The 16,692-nt window shown below is 50.5% G+C and overlaps 1 protein-coding gene across 4 annotated transcripts in view; it reads right to left on the reverse strand.

The window, feature by feature from the left end:
• The window catches only part of sptbn2 (spectrin, beta, non-erythrocytic 2), a 376,681-nt gene that overhangs the window by 26,095 nt on the left and 333,894 nt on the right, over positions 1-16,692 (reverse strand). For all 4 annotated transcript variants that reach the window (XM_070868170.1, XM_070868166.1, XM_070868167.1 and 1 more), the window contains 6 exons: positions 15,622-15,826; positions 13,922-14,296; positions 11,866-12,110; positions 8,630-8,768; positions 6,854-6,938; positions 4,344-4,540 (listed from right to left, as the gene is read on the reverse strand). In XM_070868170.1, the coding sequence (XP_070724271.1) occupies positions 4,344-4,540; positions 6,854-6,938; positions 8,630-8,768; positions 11,866-12,110; positions 13,922-14,296; positions 15,622-15,826 (1,246 nt within the window). The remainder of the gene's footprint in view (positions 1-4,343; positions 4,541-6,853; positions 6,939-8,629; positions 8,769-11,865; positions 12,111-13,921; positions 14,297-15,621; positions 15,827-16,692) is intronic.

Below are 16,692 nucleotides of genomic sequence, written 5' to 3' on the forward strand. Positions count from 1 at the left end.
ATCACTCAACAGAACGAAAACCGATTATCTGGGTCATTATCACATTGCTGTTAGTGGGAGCTTGCTGTGCGCAAATTGGCTGCCGTGATTCCTACATTACAACAATGACTACACTCCAAAAAGTACTTCATTTGCTGTAAAGCGCTTTGAGATGTCCAGTGGTCGTGAAAGGTGCTATATAAATGCAAGTCTTTCTTTCTTGCATTTCCCAAGGAGGGACGTCCGAGTGTGTTACGATATTCCGGGCCTGCTTTGTTGGCTGAGTTTTGGGCCTGGCTCCACCGTGTACCTTTGAACCCAGGCTGCAGAAGTATGCGTGGGGATCTGTGGTTAGGGTGTCAAACTCCAAGCTCCTGGGAAGAACATAAAATATAGGAGCAGCAGTCGGCGAGTATATCCTTCCTTAGATAAGGAGACCAAAACTGTGCACAATACTCCAGGTGTGGTCTCACCAAGGCCCTGTACAGTTGTAGCAAGACTTCCTTACTCTTATACTCCAACCCCCTTGCAATAAAGGACAACATGCCATTTGCCTTCCTTATTGCTTGCTGTAACCTGCATGCTAACTCTCTGTTTCTCGCACAAGGACTGTACAAAGCAAAAATCACTTGGCTGCAGCACGAAAGCTGGTGTGTAAAGGTTCTGTGCTGGGGCCCCAGCTGTTTACATTGGACATTAATGATTTAGATGAGGGGATTAAATGCAGTATCTCCAAATTTGCGGATGACACTAAGTTGGGTGGCAGTTTGAGCTGAGAGGAGGATGCTATGAGGCTGCAGAGTGACTTGGATAGGTTAGATGAGTGGGCAAATGCATGGCAGATGAAGTATAATGTGGATAAGTGTGAGGTTATCCACTTTGGTGGTAAAAACCGAGAGACAGGCTATTATCTGAATGGTGACAGATTAGGAAAAGGGGAAGTCCAGAACCAGAGGTCACAGTCTAAGGATAAGGGGTAAGCCATTTACGACCGAGATGAGGAGAAACTTCATCACCCAGAGAGTGGTGAACCTGTGGAATTTTCTACCACAGAAAGTTGTTGAGGCCAATTCACTAAATATATTCAAAAAGGAGTCAGATGTAGTTCTTACTACTAGGGGGATCAAGGGGTATGGCGAGAAAGCAGGAATGGGGTACTGAAGTTGCATGTTCAGCCATGAACTCACTGAATGGCGGTGCTGGCTCGAAGGGCCGAATGGCCTACTCCTGCACCTATTTTCTATGTTTCTAAATGCGTTTTCAGTCCTACCCCTATTGACTCGTTGGAAAAACGATGTGTTAAAGTTTTACTGAACTGTTTTGTCAAATGCAAATTTAAAATTTACCAAACAAATCTCTGAGCTAGGATATTTACATGAGGGAAAGGAAACAAATGGATGTTAAAAGGGCACCACCCTAATGAAAAAGTGCTTGGCTAACTATTTTTCATTTGTTTACAAACAGAAGCGAATGCAATAGGCCACTACTACTTACATTCATTGCATATGGTGGCAAAAATAGAAACAGGAAAAGAACCGCTTCCTTTGTGGTCACTGGGTAGTACGGAGCCTTAAAAGGTTCGAGGTTTGGTCCCCGTTTGTGCGGAGTTAAGCGGACATCAGCCGGGGCAGAGGAGGGCAATACAGCTGGCCAGAAAGGGCAGAAATCAGCCAAGGCCCCTGCTCGCGACTGTTGACCAGTAACCCCTCCTCCCACGACGTGCACACGTGTGGATTTTGGCCATGGATAGGATCGTGTTTAGCTGTGATGCTCTCCACAGTCAAACACTCTGCTGACACTCGCTGACAGGGATCATATGTCAGAAAATGCTGAATAGGCTGAGGGGTGACCTAATAAAGATCTTTAAAATTACGACGGGTTAGGCGTAGGGAAAATGTTTCCACTTATAGGGGGGAGACTATCAATATAAGACAGTTACTAATAAATCCAATGGGAAATTCAGGAGAAACTTCTTTACCCAGACACTGGTGAGAATGTGGAACTCGCTGCCACAGGGAGTGGTTGAGGCGAATAGTATCGATGTATTTAAGGGGAAGCTGGATAAACACATGAGGGAGAAAGGAATAGAAGGATATGCTGATAGGTTGAGATGAAGTAAGGAAGGCGGAGGGTCACGTGGAGCATAAACACCGACTTACACCTGTTGGATCAAATGGTCAGTTTCTGCAAACATAAGGAATAGGAGTTGGCCATTCGGCCCCTCGAGCCTGCTCCGCCATTCAATAAGATCATGGCTGATCTTCTACCTCAACTCCACTTCCCTGCACTGTCCCCATATCCGTTGAGTTCCTTAGTATCCAAAAATCTATCGATTTCAGTCTTGAATATACTCAACAACTGAGCCTCCACAGCTCTCTGGGGTAGAGAATAGAAACATAGAAAATAGGTGCAGGAGTAGGCCATTCGGCCCTTCGAGCCTGCACCACCATTCAATAAGATCATGGCTGATCATTCAACTTCAGTACCCCATTCCTGCTTTCTCTCCATACCCCTTTGATCCCTTTAGCCGTAAGGACCACATCGAACTCCCTTTTGAATATATCGAACGAACTGGCCTCAACAACTTTCTGCGGTAGGGAATTCCACAGGTTAACAACTCTCTGAGTGAAGAAATTTCTCCTCATCTCGGTCCTAAATGGCTTACCCCTTACCCTTAAGACTGTGATCCCTGGTTCTGGACTTCCCCAACATCGGGAACATTCTTCCTGCATCTAACCTGTCCAGTCCCGTCAGAATTTTATATGTTTCTATGAGATCCCCTCTCATTCTTCTAAACTCCAGTGAATATAAGCCCAGTCGATCCAGTCTCTCCTCATATGTCAGTCCTGCCATCCCGGGAATCAGTCTGGTGAACCTTCGCTGCACTCCCTCAATAGCAAGAATGTCCTTCCTCAGATTAGGAGACCAAAACTGAACACAATATTCCAGGTAAGGCCTCACCAAGGTCCTGAACAACTGCAGTAAGACCTCCCTGCTCCTATACTCAAATCCCCTAGCTATGAAGGCCAACATGCCATTTGCCTTCTTCACGGCCTGCTGTACCTGTATGCCAACTTTCAATGACTGATGTACCATGACACCCAGGTCTCGTTACATCTCCCCTTTTCCTAATCTGTCACCATTCAGATAATATTCTGCCTTCCGGTTTTTGCCACCAAAGTGGATAACCTCACATTTATCCACATTATACTGCATCTGCCATGCATTTGCCCATTCACCTAACCTGTCCAAGTCACTCTGCAGCCTCTTAGCATGCTCCTCACAGCTCACACTGCCACCCAGCTTAGTGTCATCTGCAAACTTGGGAGATAATACATTCAATTCCTTCATCTAAATCATTAATGTATATTGTAAATAGCTGAGGTCCCAGTACTGAACCCTGCGGCACCTCACTAGTCACTGCCTGCCATTCTGAAAAGGACCCATTTATTCCGACACTCTGCTTCCTGTCTGCCAACCAGTTCTCTATCCACGTCAATACAATTCCAAAGATTCACCACTCTCTGAGTGAAGAAATTCCTCCTCATCTCAGTTCTAAATGGCTGACCCCATATTCTGAGACTGTGACCCCAAGTTATGGACTGCGCAGGCAGGGGAAATATCCTCCCTGCATCTATCCTGTCTCGCCCCTTAAGAATTTTGTATGTTTCAATCCGATCACCTCTCATTCTTCTAATCTCTAGGAAATATAGGCCTAGTCTGCTCAATTGCCCCATAGAAACATAGAAATTTATAGCGCTGAAGGAGGCCATTCGGCCCATCGTGTCCGCGCCGGCCGACACAGAGCCGCACGGCCCTCGGTCAGCAGCCCTGAAGGTTACATATAAACCCCAACCAGTCCGCCCACACAACTGCGACACCCCTTCACTAAAATATTTTACACTCCACCCCAACCGGAGCCATGGGATCTCCTGGGAGGGGCAACAAACCGGATTAAAAACCCAGGCCAATTTAGGGAGAAAAGAAATCTGGGAAAATTCCTCTCCGACCCATCCAGGCGATCGGAATCTATGGCGGAGCAGGTTTGAGGGGCCAAATGGTCGACTCCTGCTCCTAATTCTTATGTTCACAGAAACAGGAGATCATCCTGGCCGTATTTGATTCCCTGCAGTACTTGCCATTATATCTGCGCCGTCCAAGAAAAGGGACCAGTCTGGTGAACCTTTGTTGCTGTCCCTCTAAGGCAGGTATATCCTTCCATAGGTAAGGAGACCAAAACTGCACACAGTTATGTGAATTTCTATGTAGTGGCCATTTAGGCGAGGTTCTAGAGGGTTGTCAGCACGCCCGGGAGAGTTGGGGAGAAAACTGGAAGGACAATTAGAGAGTAGCACTGCACTTACTGTTGTCAGTTTTTCCAGGGCCAGGAAACGCTCGTCCCATGCAGCAGCCGATTTCTCAAACCCTTCGTGCCGCTTGATCAGGTTCTCGGCTTCATCGACGTTGCCCCCGATGTCAGCTGTCCTGACATACGGCTCCTGACTTGCCAGCCAGGTCTCTGCAACCGCTGCATCCCGACCAAACTGGAGAACTTCCATCACTGGGGAGGGGAGGGAGGGGACAGAGAGAGAGGGAATGCACCATTATCAGTTACAGCTCATTTGATTCTATCTTCAATTTACTGAAGGAAACGTCATCAAATCTGATGCAGCTGGCAGCTGGCTGCCGTTTCAAACTCGATGAATCCATTAAACATCTGGAGATAATCGTGACGCAGGCTTTTCATGTGCCTTGCACTGTGCTGTGCCTAACCCTAAGGAAAAGTGACACCGTTTCTTGGGGCGATTGGCAACAGAACCAGAGGTGACATGAGGAAACATTTTGGGATAGAAATTCGGTCGCTTAGCGGCCCTGGAAAGGGTCGGAACAGGGGCGCTAAAGGACTCGGGGCCGTGAGCGCCGGTATTGGCGCCGCTCGGCACGTTCAGTGTGCCGGCGGCGCTGACCAGTCCCGCCCGGGAGCGTCAAGCCGGTTTGCAACGCCCCCGGTTTCCACAGCGCTTTTGATTTTTGTTTCGCGCCCCGCAGTGGGACCGCCTGAAAAACAAGGCGGTCAGAGCTGTGCCGGCGGCGGCAAGGGAAGGAATTACTGAACGAGGCAAGTCTGATTGTTTTTGATTTTTTTTGTTTTATTTTTGCGATTTAACTTTATGTGGGGTGACCAAGGTATTGGGAATGTTTTTTTGTGGCCATTTTTCCTTCTCCACAGGGAATCCTCTCTTGGGGGTGCTTCAGCGATGGATTTTCAGTCGCTCAGCCGGCCTAGCGCCCTACAAGAGGTGTGGAACGCCTCTCTTAGCGCTGCGCCCCACACTCGGGGCCCAGCTGCTGGATTTTGTGGCTGCAAACTTTACCGTCCCGCCGCCATTATCGCCATCAGTAGCCTCCGACCTCATATCCACCCCTTTTTTTTTTTTATAAACGCAGCGTGTTGCTGCGATCTGGAATGCACTGTGCTCAAAGGGCGGTGGAAGCAGATTCAAGAATAACTTTCAAAAAGGAACTGGATAAGTACTTGAAGAGGAAAAAGTTGCAGGGATATGGGGAAACAGTGGGTGGGGGGACTAATCGTATCGCTCTTTCAAATTGGGCCGAATGGCCTCATTCTGTGCTGTTATCGTATGATTTCAAAACTGAAAACGCAAGCCAGCTTGCTACATCAAAGCACCGCATAGCCTCTCTTGGTGAAATGGGTGAGAAGAACTAGGGTGGGAGGGGGCTCGCGTGGAGCACGGACCAGGCGGGCTGAATGGCCTGTTTCTGTGCTGTACGTTCTACATAAAATTATGAAACTGAAGAATTGGAAGGGTTGTAAGCTGTGGCCCCAGTCTCAACTGGAACTAGGTGGAGGCTGCCCCAACTCATTTCACCTAGGACCCTCACAGCCAGTAGACAGAGGAGACCTTCAGCCCACCGTTATGGGCTGGATGAGTTCACACTGAGGTGCCCAGAGGTGACAGGCCTGTAGTTTCATGCACTGCACCTAGAGTTAGTGCCAAGTTAAGGGCGGTGTAATGTATGCACAGGTTTGTAGAGCCGTCGTCGTTGTATTCGAAGGGGCTGCTCCTCGGTTTCTGGTTGCACTTCAGTCCCACGCTCCTGATCTTTGGGCACCCGGTATGGAGGGGAGCGGGCAGGTCGGAAGGCCTCCTCGTGGGACTGCTCCTGGGCCTGGCCAAGGTGGCCATTAACCGGTCCAGGCAGCAGGCAGTCGAGGAGATCGTTGAGCCCGACTCTCTTCCGCGGTTACGTTCGCGCCAGGGTGTCCCTGGAGATGGAGCACGCGGTGTCCACCGGTACGCTCGCGGCCTTCTGGGAGAGGTGGCCGCCCGAGGGACTGGAGTGCGTCATCACTCCCAGCAAACCCAATTTTAAGTTGACTATTTAAAGATTCAAAAAGTATTATTTGTTAATTTGTTGGTTCTAGTGCCCCTTTAATAAGGGGACACTTAAGTTAAAGTTCTACTTTAAAATAGTTGTAGAGCTGTTGCATTGTGAGTGGCTTAGCCAGTCACATGATGTTCACAAGACTCAATAAAACCCCAGCCAGTTGGGTCTAGGTCATCCACGATGAGGTATGCAGTTGTGAGCCTAGTGGATGAACTGGTAAAGCGTTGTGTGATTGTTAAACCTTTGTTAATCAACCAAATTGTTTTTAATAGCAATGTGTTGCTATGAATTCTTAAGCAAAGAACCCATGAAGCAAATACATTACATGTGGTTTTGCACTGTAGAATTATTGTTCTTCAGTATACACAGCATCGCACAGAGCACAAGACAAGATATGTGGGTTTGTCAATCCCCGACGGAGGCTTCCCACTGGCTACCTCGAGACAGGGCTCAGTATTCTCACCCAGCTGTAACCAATCTTCCTTCTCCTTCCATTTATCGTTGATTTCTTTCCTCCTTTCCTGGAGCTGGGCCAACTTCTCTGCAATCTAACAGGAAAAGAATACGGAATAATAGTCTTACACCTATAATGGGTCTGTGCATTAAACTGATGTGTGTTCTGGTATTTTCACCACCTTGTCTTGTACAATAGTAGAAACCAGGTCATTTATGCTGCAGGGTCTGTTTTAATATTTGTGCCTATAATGTGTGCCTATACTGGCTTTGGAGGGGGTACAGAGACGATTCACTAGGCTGATTCCGGAGATGAGGGAGTTATCTTATGATGATAGATTGAGTAGACTGGGTCTTTACTCCTTGGAGTTCAGAAGGATGAGGGGTGAACTTATAGAAACATTTAAAATAATGAAAGGGATAGACAAGATAGAGGCGGAGAGGTTGGTTACACTGGTCGGGGAGACTAGAACTAGGGGGCACAGCCTCAAAATACGGGGGAGCCAATTTAAAACTGAGTTGAGAAGGAATTTCTTCTCCCAGAGGGTTGTGAATCTGTGGAATTCTCTGCCCAAGGAAGCAGTTGAGGCTGGCTCATTGAATGTATTCAAGTCACAGATAGATAGATTTTTAACCAATAAGGGAATTAAGGGTTACGGGGAGTGGGCGGGTAAGTGGAGCTGAGTCCACGGCCAGATCAGCCATGATCTTATTGAATGGCGGAGCAGGCTCGAGGGGCTAGATGGCCTACTCCTGTTCCTAATTCTTATGTTCTTATGTGTGTATTACTGAGGGCATTACTAAAGGTAAGACACCTATTATCAAATACCAGCACTACCCTCGGGGCTTGAGTATATAACCGGCACTTGGCATCATGGCAACCGGAATAATGGCGAAAGGACGCAATTCGTGACAACGAACGGAAGTATGCACACTTCCGGTTCTCTCAGTCTCTTCCCCCCCCTCCCTCCACTCTCTCCCCTCCCCCCATAGTCTCTCTTTCCCTCCCTCCCCCCATCCATAGTCTACCCCCACTCCCACCATCCATACTCTCTCCTCCCCTCCACAGTCTCTCCCTCTCTCCCCCCCATCCCCCCAACCCTCTCTCCAGTCTCCCCCACCATAGTCTCTCTTTCCCTCCCTCCCCCTAGCCATAGTCTCTTCACCCCCCCTCCACCATACTCTCCCCCTCCTCCACAGTCTCTCTCTCTCTCTCACTCCCACCTCCTCCACAATCTCCTCCCCCCTCCCTCCCTCCACACTCTCTTTTTCCCTCCCTCCCCCCTCCTTCCATCCATAGTCTCCCCCCAGCCCCAACAACCTTCCTCCAGAGTCTCAGCGTCTCTCCTCATCCCCTCCAGTCTCTCTCTCTCTCTTCCCCCCTCCCTCCACAGTCTCTTCCCCCACCCCCCCTCCCTCCAGTCTCTCCCTGCACCCCCCCCCCCCCACACCCTCCAATCTCCCACCACCCCCCCACTCCCCTCCGTCCACAGTCTCTCTCCCCACCCCCTCCCTCACTCCAGGCAGTTTGAAACAAGATGGAAGTGGCTGTCGGGGTCCCAGCCCCAAACCTGGATTTGCGCGGCACATGATGTGACGCAGTTGTGGCCAACGACCCGGAAGCGCGCTGCGCTTGCGCTGCGCTTGCGCTGCGCAGAAAGCCACTGTGCGGCCTTTAGTCACTGTCTGGAATCACTCCGAAAACAAAAAGCACAAATGAAAATAACCAATCCACAAGAGTTCCAAGACCTTCAGGAATGCCCTTTGGTGCAAAGGATTACGCTACCTCATCTGAAGCGTAGTGGTTCTTGGCCAGGAGGGAGTCACCCATCTCAATGCTCGCAGTGAAGCTGTCGTCGCGGGCATCAATTTCAGACTTGATGCCCTGATGGTTCTTTATGGTCAGATCCGCTGAAGAGACGTCCCTGCAAAAGGTGGAGGGTGCAACGGTTCAGTTGGGTGCATCAGGCACGGAGCCACTGTTCAATCCTGCCAGGGCCGGAGATTCCCATTGGCCGTTGGCTTTGGCCAATCAGCAAACCAAAGGAATTCGCCAGCGTGCGTCAACACGGGATGTCCATCCCTTCTCAAATCCTTAGTGGTTACCTTTGGTGTGGTAGTTGAGGGAGAACTGGGAGAACGGATCGGAACAGGAGGAGGCCATTCAGCTCCTCCAGCCTGTCCCACCGTTCAGTTAGACCACAGCTGATCTGCACCTCAACTTCACTTACCCAACTTTGTTCCATACCCCTTGATACCCTTACCCGACAAAAATCTATCCATCTGTTTCAATTCACCCAGAATCCACAGCCTTTTGGGAAGAGAGTTCCAGATTGCCATTACCACTTGTGTGGAAACCCCTCCTCCCTTTTTAAAAACGTATTCGTTCCCGGGATGTGGGCGTCGCTGGCAAGGCCAGCATTTATTGCCCGTCCCTAATTGCTCTTGAGAAGGTGGTGGTGAGCCGGCTTATACAACTGAGTGACTTGCTAGGTAATTTCAGAGGGCAGTTAAGAGTTAATCACATTGCCGTGGGTCTGGAGTCACATATCGGCCAGACCGGGTAAGGGCGGCAGATTTCCTTCCCTGAAGCACATTAGCATGAACCAGATTGGTTTTTATGACAATCCGGTAGTTCCATGGGGCCCAAATTTCCCCACTCACCCGAGATGCGCTGACTTTGTACGCTCAAGACGGCGCCAAAAAACTTACTCACGATTCTGGCCGCTCTGCTGTGTGTCCCGGGTCCTGGGGCGGCGTTTCTTGTGGAGGGAAGGGGGGGGGGGCTGAGCTACGGCCCTACGCCGAAAACAATGCCGGCAACTATGCACATGCGCGGTGGAGTCTGCGCGCATGCGCAGTAGCTCCTAGCCCTCCCAGCGCGTCCTGCAGGCTGTGAGCGGGACCCGATGCTCGCCGCCCCTATTCCTGGCCGAAGGGACGACCCGATGTTCGCTGCCCCTGTCCCTGGCCGAATGGTCTCCCGCACCGGCTGGGGCGGGCCCGCTGTGGATCTCTCTCTTCCCCCCCACCCCTTCACCGATGCCGCATTCAGCCTCTCCCTCCCTTCCCCGTTCACAGATGCCGCGTGGAGCCTAGCCTCCCAGTGTGCGCCTTGCCGCCCCTATCCCAGGCCGAATGGCCTCCCGCACAGGTCAGCCGCTGCCGAGTTTAGTTGAAGGTAGGATTTACTTCAGTTCTTTATTTGTTAATTGGATGCTGATTACTTTTTGTGCTGTGTTTAGTGCTTTGTAAGTCTTGGTGCTTTAGGTGCAGGTCTTCTCCGCTTCCTTCTATTTTTTATTTGTTAATTAGTTGCTCATTACTTTTTGGGCTTTGTAAGTCTTGGTGCTTTAGAATGTACTAACCTGCGCTGATTTCTTAACTTTCCGCAAGGGTTTTCTGCGCGGCCACAAACGCTGGCCTAAGTTAGTTTGGAGCAACTATTAGCTGTCCAAACTGGCTTAAATGGCCAAAATGGCTGGTAATACCCCCTTTTGAAAAAAAAACGAAACTAAAAAAAAAATCCTAACTAACTCACTTACACTGGCACAAATTAAATGTGCAGAATGGGGATTTTTAAGATGCTCCAGAAAAATCAAGTTGCTCCAAAAAAAACGGAGCAACTCCTGGACAAATTTGGGCCCATGGTCACCATTACTGATGCTAGCTTTTTATTCCAGATTTTAAAAAATGAATTTAAATTCCCCAGCTGCCCTGCCGTGGTTGGATTTGTACTCAAGTGCCCCAGATCATTAATCCAGGCATCTGGATTACTAGTTCAGTAACATTACTATGCTACAGCACCCGATAATCTGATATCACTCCATGCTCTTTTTTAAATACTGCCATGACAGGTTTAATTTCAACTTCAACAGCAGGGCAGGGCCTCAATTTAAGGATCACCCGGAGAATGGCGGCACTCTCCCAGCAATGTGTGGAGTGCCTGCCGATATTATGAGCTCTACTTCTCCAAGCTGCAACCTTCTGACCTAGAGAAGAGATTGCCACCAACTGAGTAAGCCAAGCTGACTGAATTCAAGTGCACAACGAAATACACAGATGCATTTAAGGGGAAGCTGGATAAGTACGGGAGGGAGAAAGAGAAGGATATGCTGATAGGGTGAGATAAAGAGGGGGTGGGAGGGGGCTCCTATGCACCAGGTGGGCCAAATGGCCTGCTTCTGTGCTATAAATTTTATGTAATTCTACGTAATGAAAAAAGAAAAAAAAGACTTTGATTTCTATAGCGCCTTTTACGATCACTGGACGTCTCAAAACGCTTTACAGCCAATGAAATACTTTTGGAGTGCAGTCACTGTTGTAATGTGGGAAATGCGGCAGCCAATTTGCGCACAGCAAGCTCCCACAAACAGCAATGTGATAATGACCAGATAATCTGTTTTTTTGTTATGCTGATTGAGCGTTAAATATTGGCCCCAGGACACCGGGGATAACTCCCCTGCTCTTCTTCGAAATGGTGCCATGGGATATTTTATGTCCATTTGAGAGGGCAGACGGGGCCTCGGTTTAACGTCTCATCCGAAAGCCAGCACCTCCGACAGTGCGGCGCTCCCTCAGTACCGCCCCTCCGACAGTGCGGCGCTCCCTCAGCACTGCCCCTCCGACAGTACGGCGCACCCTCAGTACTGCCCCTCCGACAGTGCGGCGCTCCCTCAGTACTTCCCCTCCGACAGTGCGGCACTCCCTCAGTACTTCCCCTCCGACAGTGCGGCGCTCCCTTGGTACTGCCCCTCCGACAGTGCGGCGCTCCCTCAGCAATGCTGAGTGAGTGAGTGGAAGTGAATGTCAGCCTAGGTTTTTTTTGTGCTCAAGTCCCTGGAGTGGGACTTGACCCATAACCTTCTGACTTAAAGGAGAGAGTGCTGCCCACTGAGGCACAGCTGACACAATATTCATAGAGGCCCATCCGTCTAACTTTTGTGGGGGTTCTGAGCATGACTTCCCAAAATAATTGAAGCTACCCATCCACCCCTTGAACGCAGTAGTTAGTGAACATACCTGGGCTTCTCCTGGGTATCCATTTGTCTGTTGACGTCGTCCATCCACAGCATCAGAGCCCGTACGATGTTGAAGAAGCGGAACTTTTCGACAGAGTCCGAGAGGAGCTGTTTGCGCCCTTTGCTGGCGCTGAGGAGGGCGTTCCAGGCCTCCACAACCGTATCCTCGTGTCGCTGAATGTCCTCAGCCTTTTCCCCGGCGTAGGCTGACCGCAGACGAGAAGCATCGTCCTGGACCTGTTTCACCTGAGTTACAAAAAAAAAAGGGGAAACCATTGTCAAAGGGAAAGCCAAATCCACGGGGCAAAGATAGAGTGCAAAATTGGTCAGCCGTTACCACGATCTGAAATGAAGGAATGAGGACCATTGCAGCAGCAGAAGTTGTTTCGAAGTGGGCTGGGATCAAAACCGCTTACAGTAGACTGGTCATGAAGGTTAAAGCCCATGGGATCCAGGGCAAAGTGACAAAATTGTCACTTGGATGCAAAATTGGCTTGGAGGTAGGAAGCAAAGGGTAATGATTGATGGATGTTTTTGTGACTGGAAGGATGTTTCCAGTGGGGTTCCGCAGGGCTCAGTATTGGGACCCTTGATTTTTGTGGTATATATCAATGATCTAGGTTTGTATATAGGGAGTATGATTAAGAAGTTTGCAGACAACACTAAAATTGGCTGTGTGGTTGATAGTGAAGAGGAAAGTCATGGGCTGCAGGAGAATCTACTGGTCAGGTGGGCAGAGCCAGTGGCACATACCTCGAGTATTGTGTGCAGTTTTGGTCTCCGAATCTGAGGAAGGACGTTCTTGCTATTGAGGGAGTGCAGCGAAGGTTCACCAGACTGATTCCCGGGATAGCAGGACTGACATATGAAGAAAGACTGGATCGACTAGGCTTATATTCACTGGAATTTAGAAAAATGAGAGGGGATCTCATAGAAACATATAAAATTCTGACGGGATTGGACAGGTTAGATGCAGGAAGAATGTTCCCGATGTTGCGGAAGTCCAGAACCAGGGGTCACAGTCTAAGGATAAGGGGTAAGCCTTTTAGGACCGAGATGAGGAGAAACTTCTTCACTCAGAGAATTGTGAACCTGTGGAATTCTCTGCCACAGAAAGTTGTTGAGGCCAGTTCGTTAGATATATTCAAAAGGGAGTGAGGTGTGGTCCTTACGGCTAAAGGGATCAAGGGGTATGGAGAGAAAGCAGGAATGGGGTACTGAAGTTGCATAATCAGCCATGATCATATTGAATGGTGGTGCAGGCTCGAAGGGCCGAATGGCCTACTCCTGCACCTATTTTCTATGTTTCTATTTTCTATGTAAGACATCTTTTAAAGACAATCTCACCATCAAAACCCTTGGAAATTATACTTATTTGTTTTCCTTCCTTCTGAACCCTTTTAAAATCTTCGAAATAGTGCCCTGGGGTCTTTTACGTCCATCTGAGAGAGCAGATGGGGCCTCGGTTTAACGTCTCATCCGAAAGACAATGGAAAGATGAGGGGGTTGAATAGGTTGGGCCTACATTCATTGGAGTTCAGAAAAATGAGAGGTGATCTTATTGAAACATATAAGATAATGAGGGGGCTCGACAGAGTAGATGCAGAGAGGATATTTCTACTCATAGGGGAGACTAGAACTAAGGGGGCATAGTTTCAGAATAAGGGGCTGCCCATTTAAAACTGAGATGAGGAGGAATTTCTTCTCTCAGAGGGTCGTGAATCTGTGGAATTCTCTGCCCCAGAGAGCTGTGGAGGCTGAGTCATTGAATATATTTAAGGTGGAGATAGAGATTTTTGAACGGTAAGGGAGTGAAGGGTTATGGAGAGTGGGCAGGGAAGTGGAGCTGAGTCCATGATCAGATCAGCCATGATCTTATTGAATGGCGGAGCAGGCTCGAGGGGCCGAATGGCCTACTCCTGCTCCTAGTTCTTATGCTCTTACAGCACTGCACTGGAGTGTCAGCTTGGAGTTGTGTGCTCACAACCTTCTGACTCGGAGGCGAGAGAGCTGACGCCGAGAAAGGGAAAGGAGCGATCTGCACACTCAGCACCTACCTGCGTGCTCAGCGCCTGGATGTCGTGCTCGTATGTAGTGTGCATCCGGTGCATCCTCTCCACCGTGTTGAGGTCGCGGCCCACTTCCTCCGGCAGCTGCATCTCCTTCTCCTGGATGCGGTCCAGCGTCTCCCGGGCGTCGTGATAGAAGCAGTGCAGCTCGTAGGAGGCGGCCAGCATCTGCGTGCGGGTGTCGATGAGCTCCAGCAGGTCGGCCCAGGCCTCGTTCAGCCCGTCCTTCCATTCGGCGATGGTGGCGTTTTCAGAGTGGCCCAGGTCGATCTGCTCGTCGGCCATGCGGTTCACAGAGTCCACCCGCTCCTGGCCGATGTTGCTGGTGTCCCGAGCAAATTCGCGGAATTTATCCCGCAGCATCTGCGCAAAGAAAGGGGAGGGGGGGTGATTCACTCTCGGTCAACGTGCTACCAGCTGAATTCATTTGAACAACAAGAACTTGTAGTTATTACAGTGTCTTTAACGTAGTAAAACATCCCGAGGCGCTTATAGCAGGAGTGTTATGAAGTAAAACTTGACACCGAGCCACATAAGGAGAAATTAGGGCAGATGACCAGAACCTTGGTCAAAGAGGTCAGTTTTATGGAGCGACTTAAAGGAGGAGAAAGAAAAGACAGACTTGCATTTCTATAGCGCCTTTCAAGACCACCGGTCGTCTCAAAGCGCTTTACAGCCAATGGAGTACTTTTGAAGTGTAGTCACTGTTGTAATGTGGGAAATGCCAATTTGCGCACAGCAAGCTCCCACACACAGCAATGTGATATTGACCCAGATCATCAGTTTCCACAGTGAGGTTGATTGGGGGATAAACATTGGCCCCAGGACACCGGCGAGAACTCTCCTGCTCCTCTTTAAAATGGTGCTGTGGATCTTTTATGTCCACCCGAGAGTGGACGGGGCCTCAATTTAGCGTCTCAGCCGAGAGAGAGGTGGCAAACTGGGGGACCAGGCGGCTCACTAAAATCGGGTTTGCTCAAGGAGCGCATAGATCTCGGGGTGGGTGGGGGGGGGGGGGGTGGGGGGAGTTGTGGGGCTGGAGGAGATTACAGAGATAGGGTGGCCAAAATTACCCTGCGCTGGGTTTGGGGCAGTCAATTCGAAATAGATGTATTTTTTTGTGCCGGCGCGTGAAGCAGAATCAGCCTCTGACAAAAAATTGTGTGTTGCTCTAACGGAGGACATCAGCGCGGTGTTGGTGATGTCAGCGCGTCGCGTCACAATGTCCCTTCCCTTCTCTTAAAGGGGAGGGCCGCCGCGACATCTGATGCAACTTTAGTGGTGCCCACAGGGCCACCAGAGAGGGTCTTAGCCGGGCCAGTGGCCTGGCACCCAAGAGGGGGGAACCGGGCTGCTTGTTGGCGGCCCAGCCAAACCAGCGACCGCCATTGTCGTGCCGACTGAAAAGCCGGCCGACGCAAAAAAGATGGCAGCGCCACATCCCCTTTAAAGGCGGTCTGGGCGGCTCAGCCACCACAGCTTCTCGGGAGCTTCTCGCTCCGAGACGCAGTTGGTGGCATCGCCCCGTGCTGATCTTGCTTCCGCGGGGTAAATTGGGGCCATTGTGGGCTACTGTAGGAGAATGAGGAAGGTGGGCCGATGGCCTCCTTCATCTGTACTTATTTCAATCTGTGTGTCAGTAAGGGGGGAGGGGGGGGGGGGGGGGGAGGAAGGTAGCCTTTACTCACAGAGACGTGCTCATAATCCTGACCCAGCTCGTGGGAGCCGGCCACAATCTCGCGCTCCGCGATCCACTGCTCCAGGTCATCCACCTCCCGCTTGAGCTGGCAGAGCCGTAGCCGCTCCTGCAGTTTTTCCCGTCGCTCCTCCGCCAGGTCCTTCAGTCCAGCGTACAACTTATCCACCTGGGACTGCCGGAGCGTAATCCGGTCACTGCACAATCCCAACAAAAACACATCATGTGAGGCAAAAAAATCACCACTGCCTAACACATTAAATCGGAAATAAAATCGGAGAGCAAAAAAAGCCTGATGTTCTGGGCGAGCCCTTTCATCAGATAGTAAGTATTACAGCTCCATAAGGTCAAGCAATAAATGGAATGAAACAGCGGCATCACCAAGAGACTAGCAGGGACCCACAAAACATTATCGCAACAGTACTGGTTTAGACTGTTATCATCGTCTTCGTCTATAGAATCAATGCTGATGTCCCCCCACGCTCCCTCTACCTCCTTCCCCTCCCCCTCGCCTTCCCCTGCCCTCCCCCTCTCGCCTTCCCCTGCCCTCCCCCTCTCGCCTTGCCCCCTCCCTCTTGCCTTCCCCTGCCCTCCCCCTCTCGCCTTGCCCCCTCCCTCTTGCCTTCCCCCGCCCTCCCCCTCTCGCCTTGCCCCCTCCCCCTCTCGCCTTGCCCCGCCCTCCCCCTCTCGCTTCCCCCCCCCCCCCCACCTCAGCCTTCCCCTCCCCCTCTCGCCTTCCCCTTCCCAATCTCCCCAACCCTCCCTGCTCCTCTCCCACCTGCGCTCCTCTCGGCTCCGTAGCAATGCCCGGGGAGGCCCCGGCGCCCCCACAACCACTGCCGCCTCCTCATTGGAGCAGACCCAGCGATTGGTTGCGAGGCCGGGCGGGGCCCTGATCGCCCATTGGTCAGTGCAACTGTCACTCAGTCCGGCCCACGTGCTCCCAGCCCCCGGCCAGGCAAAAACTGACTATTATTATTACAGATAATAAGATGCGCTGCTTCTTACTTGCATTTCAGCAATGCCAGAGTCAGTGTGGGGGAATAAAAAGCCCCAATGGATC

This window comes from Pristiophorus japonicus, chromosome 27, assembly GCF_044704955.1.
Source record: "Pristiophorus japonicus isolate sPriJap1 chromosome 27, sPriJap1.hap1, whole genome shotgun sequence".
Taxonomy (NCBI): domain Eukaryota; kingdom Metazoa; phylum Chordata; class Chondrichthyes; family Pristiophoridae; genus Pristiophorus; species Pristiophorus japonicus.